Source organism: Rhipicephalus microplus, unplaced genomic scaffold (genome assembly GCF_043290135.1).
Source record: "Rhipicephalus microplus isolate Deutch F79 unplaced genomic scaffold, USDA_Rmic scaffold_33, whole genome shotgun sequence".
NCBI classification, from domain to species: Eukaryota; Metazoa; Arthropoda; class Arachnida; order Ixodida; family Ixodidae; genus Rhipicephalus; species Rhipicephalus microplus.
Window position 1 is genome coordinate 271,371 of NW_027464606.1, and position 9,040 is coordinate 280,410.

The window sequence follows — 9,040 nt, forward strand, 5'->3', positions numbered from 1 at the left end:
ATTACACTGTTTCGTTCACAATTACGATATTTGCTTGACCTCACAGTTTCTCACCAACTTATTACAGTACAGAACGCTGTATCTCGCTAAATGACATCGTTCTTTAAGGTTTCACGATACTTGCATGCGCTTTACCGAGAATGTCACAACATAACACTTTCGCACTTGTAACGGTACAACACGCAGTATTTGGCTTGTTCATGCCGTTTTGTGTGCTTTCACAACATTTTACCTATCGCAGTTTCGTACTCGCAATAAAACAACACTATCTCGTTAGATGACGTCGTTTTTGGTGGTTTCAGGACGCTACCTAGCTTAAACTAACATAACTCAACCTAACATAACCTTCGCACTTCTATCGTTAGAAAACGTTTTACTCGCTACTTTACATTGCTTTCTACAACATTACGACGGTTTCAAGCGCTTTCACATTAGATATCGCAGTTCCCAACTTGTAAAGGTGAAAAACACTGCATCTCACTAAGTGACATTGTTTATTGCGGTTTTACGACGGTTCATACCTTAACCTAACGTAACCTAACCTAACCTAACCCAACCTAACCTAACATAACCTAACCAAACCTAACCTAACCAAACCTAACCTAACCTAACCTAACCTAACCTAACCTAACGACGTTTGCAAGCGCTTTCACATTAGATATCGCAGTTCCCAACTTGTAATGGTGAAAAACACTGCATCTCACTAAATGACGTTGTTTAATGCGGTTTTACGACGGTTCATATCTTAACCTAACCTAACATTCGTACTTGTATTGAAAAACGCTCTATTACACTGTTTCGTTCACAATTACGATATTTGCATAACCTCACAGTTTTTCACCAACTTATTGCAGTACAGAACGCTGTATCTCGCTAAATGACATTGTTCTTTAAGGTTTCACGATGCTTGCATGCGCTTCAACGAGAATATCACAATATAGCAGTTTCGCACTTGTAACGGTAGAACACGCAGTATTTGGCTTGTTCATGCCGTTTTGTGTGCATTCACAACATTTCACCTATCGCAGTTTAATACTCGCAATAAAACAACACTATCTCGTTAGATGACGTCGTTTTTGGTAGTTTCACGACGCTACCTAGCTTAAACTAACCTAACCTAACCTAACCTTCGCACTTCTATCGTTAGAAAACGTTTTACTCGCAACTTTACAATGTTTTCTACTAGATTACGACGGTTTCATGCGCTTTCACATTAGATATCGTAGTTCCCGACTTGTAATGTTGAAAAACACTACATCTCACTAAGTGACATTGTTTAATGCGGTTTTACGACGGTTGATATGTCAACCTAACCTAACATTCGCACTTGTATCTAAAGACGCTCAATTACACTGTTTCGTTCACAATTACGATATTTGCTTGACCTCACAGTTTCTCACCAACTTATTACAGTACAGAACGCTGTATCTCGCTAAATGACATCGTTCTTTAAGGTTTCACGATACTTGCATGCGCTTTACCGAGAATGTCACAACATAACACTTTCGCACTTGTAACGGTACAACACGCAGTATTTGGCTTGTTCATGCCGTTTTGTGTGCTTTCACAACATTTTACCTATCGCAGTTTCGTACTCGCAATAAAACAACACTATCTCGTTAGATGACGTCGTTTTTGGTGGTTTCACGACGCTACCTAGCTTAAACTAACATAACTCAACCTAACATAACCTTCGCACTTCTATCGTTAGAAAACGTTTTACTCGCTACTTTACATTGCTTTCTACAACATTACGACGGTTTCAAGCGCTTTCACATTAGATATCGCAGTTCCCAACTTGTAAAGGTGAAAAACACTGCATCTCACTAAGTGACATTGTTTATTGCGGTTTTACGACGGTTCATATCTTAACCTACCCTAACCTAACCTAACCTAACCCAACCTAACCTAACATAACCTAACCTAACCTAACCTAACCAAACCTAACCTAACGTAACCAAACCTAACCTAACCTAACCTAACCTAACCTAACGACGTTTGCAAGCGCTTTCACATTAGATATCGCAGTTCCCGACTTGTAATGGTGAAAACACTGCATCTCACTAAGTGACATTGTTTAATGCGGTTTTAGGACGGGGTATATGTCAACCTAACCTAACATTCGCACTTGTATCTAAAGACGCTCAATTACACTGTTTCGTTCACAATTACGATATTTGCTTGACCTCACAGTTTCTCACCAATTTATTACAGTACAGAACGCTGTATCTCGCTAAATGACATTGTTCTTTAAGGTCTCACGATGCTTGCATGCGCTTTAACGAGAATATCACATTATAGCAGTTTCGCACTTGTAACGGTACAACACGCAGTATCTGGCTTGTTCAAGCCGTTTTGTGTACTTTCACAACATTTCACCTATTGCAGTTTAGTACATGCAATAAAACAACACTATCTCGTTAGATGACGTCCTTTTTGGTGGTCTCACGACGCTACATAGCTTAAACTAACATAACTCAAGCTAACCTTCGCACTTCTATCTTTAGAAAACGTTTTACTCGCAATTTTACAATGTTTTCTACAAGATTACGACGGTTTCATGCGCTTTCACATTAGATATCGTAGTTCCCGACTTGTAATGTTGAAAAACACTACATCTCACTAAGTGACATTGTTTAATGCGGTTTTACGACGGTTGATATCTCAACCTAACCTAACATTCGCACTTGTATCTAAATACGCTCAATTACACTGTTTCGTTCACAATTACGATATTTGCTCGACCTCACAGTTTCTCACCAACTTATTACAGTACAGAACGCTGTATCTCGCTAAATGACATCGTTCTTTAAGGTTTCACGATACTTGCATGCGCTTTAACGAGAATATCACAATAAAGCAGTTTCGCACTTGTAACGGCACAAGACGCAGTATCTGGCTAGTTCATGCCATTTTGTGTGCTTTCCCAATATTTCAACTATCGCAGTTTCGTACTCGCAATAAAACAACACTATCTCGTTAGATGACATCGTTTTTGGTGGTTTCACGACGCTACCTAGCTCAAACTAACCGAACCTTCGCACTTCTATCGTTAGAAAACGTTTTATTCGCTACTTTACAATGTTTTCTACAAGATTACGACGGTTTCATGCGCTTTCACATCAGATATCGCAGTTCCCGACTTGTAATGGTGGAAAACACAGCATCTCACTAAGTGACATTGTTTAATGCGGTTTTAGCGCGGTTCATATCTTAACCTAACCTAACCTTACCTAACCCAACCTAACCTAACCTAACCTAACCAAACCTTACCTAACATACCCTAACCTAACCTAACCTAACCTAACCAAACCTAACCTAACCTAACCTAACGTAACCTAACCTAACCTAACCTAACCAAACCTAACCTAACCTAACGATGTTTGCAAGCGCTTTCACATTAGATATCGCAGTTCCCGACTTGTAATGGTGAAAAACACTGCATCTCCCTAAGTGACATCGGTTAATGCGGTTTTACGACGGTTCATATCTTAACCTAACCTAACATTCGCACTTGTATTAAGAAACGCTCTATTACACTGTTTCGTTCACAATTAGGATATTTGCATAACCTCACAGTTTTTCACCAACTTATTGCAGTACAGAACGCTGTATCTCGCTAAATGACATCGTTCTTTAAGGTTTCACGATGCTTGCATGCGCTTTAACGAGAATATCACAACATAGCAGTTTCGCACTTGTAACGGTACAACACGCAGTATTTGGCTTGTTCATGCCGTTTTGTGTGCTTTCACAACATTTCACCTATCGCAGTTTCGTACTCGCAATAAAACAACACTATCTCGTTAGATGACGTTGTTTTTGGTAGTTTCACGACGCTACCTAGCTTAAACTAACATAACTCAACCTAACATGACCTTCGCACTTCTATCGTTAGAAAACGTTTTACTCGCTACTTTACATTGCTTTCTACAACATTACGACGGTTTCAAGCGCTTTCACATTAGATATCACAGTTCCCAACTTGTAAAGGTGAAAAATACTGCATCTCACTAAGTGACATTGTTTAATGCGGTTTTACGACGGTTCATACCTTAACCTAACCTAACCTAACCTAACCTTACCTAACCTAACCTAACCTAACCCAACCCAACTTAACCTAACATAACCTAACCTAACCTAAACTAACCTAACCCAACCTAACCTAACCTAACCTAACCTAACCCAACCTAACCCAACCCAACCCAACCTAACCTAACCTAAGCTAACCTAAACTAACCTAACCAAACCTAACCTAACCTAACTTAACCTAACCTAACGTAACCTAACCTAACCTATTCTAACGTAACCTAACCTTACCTGACCTAACCTGACCCAACGTAACCTAAGCTAACCTAACATAACCTAACGTAACCTAACCTAACCTAACCTAACGTAACCTAACCTAACCTAACCCAACCTAACCCAACCCAACCCAACCCAACAACACCCAACCCAACCTAACCTAACCTAACCTAACCTTACCTAACCTAACCAATTCAATTCAATTCAGTTTATTCCGACATCACAGGAGACATTACAAAAGTCACAACAGTGATGCTGTGGGGCGAAAGCAAAAAGCCATTAAGGCTTGACGAAGGCTTTCGCACCATTTGACAACATAGCAACAGCAACAGCAGCATGAGATCATCAGTTATTATACAATATCAAAACATGTACTTCAAGGTCATGCCGATTTGCATTTTATTAACACGTTGAAAAACATTTACAGAACGGAGCAGTATAAATGGTTTATTGTAAGAAACTGTTTAAGGTTAGTGGCAGTAAGTAGCTCATCATCTGGCGACCATAGTTAGTACGTGTGTAAGGAATTTTCCAGTCATCGGTAGCTCGTGTGCTATAGGGGCAGGTATAGGGTGTCAAACGCGCTAAATCAGTAAGAAAAGAGTCGTGATTCTTTAAGGAAGTACGATATCGCTTCATTAAAATTGTATTGTATATCTCAGGCATTGGTTGTAAATTAAGGGCTTCGAAAATGGGTTTGGAATGTTCATCGCGAGGAACACCTGTAATTATGCGCACAGCCTTTTTCTGTAATCTATATATTCGGCCTAAGTTCTTTTCCGATGTGGTGCCCCATACTAGATAGCAATAGCTTAATGTAGATAAAAATAGCGAATTATATAGTAAGAGTTTAATTTTTTGTGGCAAGAGAAAACGTAAGCGCGATAAGATACCTACAGTACGAGAAAGTTTAGCATGGACAAACTCAGCCTGATCCTTCCATAGCATGTTTTCGTGGAAAAAAACTCCCAGAGTTTTCACTATCGGTTCAATCCTTATAGATTCTGAGCCAATCACTAATGATAAATCGCAGTTTACGGGCTTATTTATTGGACGAAAGAGCACAGATTTTGTTTTTGAGGTGTTTATAATTAGCGAATTTCTTATGCTCCAAATGTGCAGCAGTTTCAAGACACTATTTGCTTTGTCAACTAGTTTATGCAAATCGCAGTCTTTAAAAAATAAGCTGGTATCATCTGCATAAATAATAAATGTTGTATTGTTATCGATGTTTGTCAAGTCGTTCACATACAGATTAAAAAGCAGGGGACCCAGAATACTTCCTTGGGGCACGCCATGTGACAGTTTTTTAAAACTAGATGCGTAGCCATTTATATCTACTTTTTGCTGTCGGTATTTCAAATAGGTTTTTATGACACTTATAAAGTTCCCCCGAAAACCGTAGTGTTCTAGTTTTTTAATTAATGTAATGTGGTTGATTCTGTCAAATGCTTTTGAGAAATCTACAAAAATTCCAAGTGTATATATTTCCTTTTCAAATGCATCGAGTATGATTTCTTTTTGCATTAGTAGGGCAGTTTCTGTTGAGCGCTGCTTTGTGAAACCAAATTGAAAAGGCGTCATAATGTGGTGCTTGGTTAAGAATGACACTATTCGTTTATGTAACAACTTTTCAATTACTTTAGAAAATACAGGTAAAATAGAAATTGGTCTGTAATTGGTCATGCTATTTTTGTCACCACCTTTGAAAATAATAGAAACTTTGGCTATCTGAAGACGACTAGGAAACGTGCCCAATGAGAAGATTAAGTTAATGATGTATTCTAAAATAGGAGATATGACATGAATAACATGCTTAACTGGACGGATTTCCAGGCCGTCTACGTCACAACACCTGCTATTCTTTAGTGACATGAAATCTGCCGTAACCTCCTGTGTAGTCACTGGAAATAGAAATGCACTTTCGCCTACTTGCGAACCCATGAATCGCGCAAAATTATTGTCGTGCGAGCTCTCTCCAATAGAGGTAAAGAATTTATTGAAAGCTTCAGCAAGGTCATCACCAGTTAGAACGCGGTTGTCTACAATGAGTTTAGTCGGGTATGTGCTATCATCCGAGTGTGGGTGGAGCAACATGTTTAACTTTTTCCAGATGGCTTCGGACGTTTTGGTTTTTTCAGGGCTGAAAAGGTTGCTAAAATATTCAAGTTTGCTTTTCCTTAATAAGGAGTTTGTAGTATTTCTATGTTTTCTAAATGTCTTCAAGTCTTCTTTGTCTCTAGATATTAGAAATTTCTGGTAAAGTGCATTTTTTACTTTTATAGCTTGAAGGCATTCCGAAGTAATCCAAGGCTTTCTTGCCTTGCGTGGTCTGCGTTTTGCTTTGAGCGGAAAGCACTTGTTGTAGGCTTCACTAAAACGTTCGATGAAAACATTATACGCTGTGTCTGCATCAGTTTCACGGAAAACAGCGTCCCATTTTATCTTGGATATATATGCAGCGAACATATCAATTGTGCTAGGACATATGTACCGGAATGGGGTAGGCGGTGGCTTTGCATCCCTAAGTTGAAGCTTCTTTTGACTTAAAATTGAGTAAACAGGCAAATGGTCGCTAATATGTGTCTTAAGGACACCCGAGCAAAGAGGTGCACTTGTGCTATTTGTTATAATGACGTCGATAAGTGTGCAGGATTGGGCATGAAATCGAGTGGGGTGTTTTATAACATTTTTAAATGCGTTTGATTCCATGATATTGCAAAGTTCAAGACGTTGGGGGCTGGAAGTTAGCATATCAATGTTTAGGTCACCCCCGATAGTAAGATTGTAACCATTTTCATTGACCCACGACAGGAAAGTGTCTAAAAACGTAAAAAAGTTGCACATGTTACATTTGGGGGGGCGGTATACCACAGAAAAAATACCCGAAGAACATTTTACAGTCATAATCTCGTAATCGTCAGTAACCACAGAAAAAGCCTCGAGTATTTCACACTCAAACACATCTTTGACCAGGAGCATAACACCACCACCTAATTTATCACTGCGGTTCAAGAAATACGTGGCATAGCTAGGTATACGAAGAACGTCGGATTCATGGCGATACCAGGTTTCAGTAACCATGATGACGTCAAAGGAGAACTCAAACGATTCAAGCAGTATTGCTATCTCATCTGCCTTGTTTCTGGCTGATTGCGCATTTATATGAAGGTAGGAAATGTGGTGTTTTCTACCAGATACCAATAGGCTCAACTGGTGTGGCGTTAAGCAGTCTGCAGCCATTTTCTTTTTGCCCTGTTTTTCTTCTAGCTTTTTTTTTTTGCTAAAGGATGAAGCTCAACAAATTTAAACAATCTTTTCGAGATCGCTCTCAGTAGTTCTCTGAAGCACCCTCGACTTCTCATCCTTTCGCGCAAAAATTTTGCCGCCTTTCGTCCAGGCAAATCGCCATTCGGCTTCCTTCTTGCGCGCTACAGTTTGTCCCAGTAGTTTTTTTAACTGTGAGCATAGGTGTTCATTGACGTAGACAAATGTCTTTCCTGGGAAACCAATATCAGCTGTCGTTAAGCGCAACTTTTTCGCCTTTTCCAGAACTGCGTCTCGCTTAGACCGGTTGTTGAACTGCACAACAATATGAGGGCAAGATGCATCCTTAGCAGTCACGCGATGGCAAATTTCTATGTCATCTTCTTTCACTGATTCGCCGACAGCTTCACCAATCTTCTGAACGACCCTGGTCAACCGTTCACCCTCCACGAAAGGAACATTTTTCACTTCAATATTTCGGTTTCGCGAGTACTGTTCTAGGGCGGTAGTCCTACGTTCATTGTTGAGAACGACCTGCTTCAGCTGACTGCAATCAGTCTTCAGAACATCATTTTGAGCCTTTAGCTCACCGTTTTCTTTTTCAAGCCGCGAGCACAGAGCCGAAATTTCTTCAAACTGCTTATTAAAAAAGTCTAGACTTGTTTTCACATCACGTATTTCCTTACGCAGCTCTCTCTCCAGGGCAGTCCGCATTTCGCGAAACTCTTGTTTCAACTCTTTAAAATGTTTTTCCATTTCGGCTGGCGACATCAAAAAACACCAAATTATCCTTACCTAACCTAACCTAACCTAACGTACCCTAACCTAACCTAACCTAACGTAACCTAACCTAACGTAACCTAACCTAACCTAACCTAACCCAACCCAACCTAACCTAACCTAACCTAACCTAACCCAACTCAACCCAACCTAACCTAATCTAACCTAACCTAACCTAACCTAACCAAACCTAACCTAACCTAACCTAACCTAACGACGGTTGCAAGCGCTTTCACATTAAATATCGCAGTTCCCCACTTTTAATGGTGAAAAACACTGCATCTCAGTAATTGACATTGTTTAATGCGGTTTTACGACGGTTCATATCTTAACCTAACCTAACATTCGCACTTGTATCTAAAAACGCTCTATTACACTGTTTTGTTCACAATTACGATATTTGCATAACCTCACAGTTTTTCACCAACTTATTGCAGTACAGAACGCTGTATCTCGCTAAATGACATTGTTCTTTAAGGTTTCACGATGCTTGCATGCGCTTCAACGAGAATATCACAATATAGCAGTTTCGCACTTGTAACGGTAGAACACGCAGTATTTGGCTTGTTCATGCCGTTTTGTGTGCATTCACAACATTTCACCTATCGCAGTTTAATACTCGCAATAAAACAACACTATCTCGTTAGATGACGTCGTTTTTGGTAGTTTCACGACGCTACCTAGCTTA

General features: G+C 39.7%; 1 protein-coding gene across 1 annotated transcript; it reads right to left on the reverse strand.

The window, feature by feature from the left end:
* Positions 1-7,611: 7,611 nt before the first annotated feature.
* On the reverse strand, positions 7,612-8,286 carry LOC119187310 (uncharacterized). Its single transcript, XM_075884487.1, has one exon. It carries the CDS (start codon positions 8,284-8,286, stop codon positions 7,612-7,614), a length of 675 nt encoding a protein of 224 aa, XP_075740602.1.
* Positions 8,287-9,040: the final 754 nt, after the last annotated feature.

Coding starts and splice junctions, on each gene's coding strand:
- LOC119187310 (XM_075884487.1), bottom strand. CDS start 8,286: ATGCGGACTGCCCTGGAGAGAGAGCTGCGTAAGGAAATACGTGATGTG.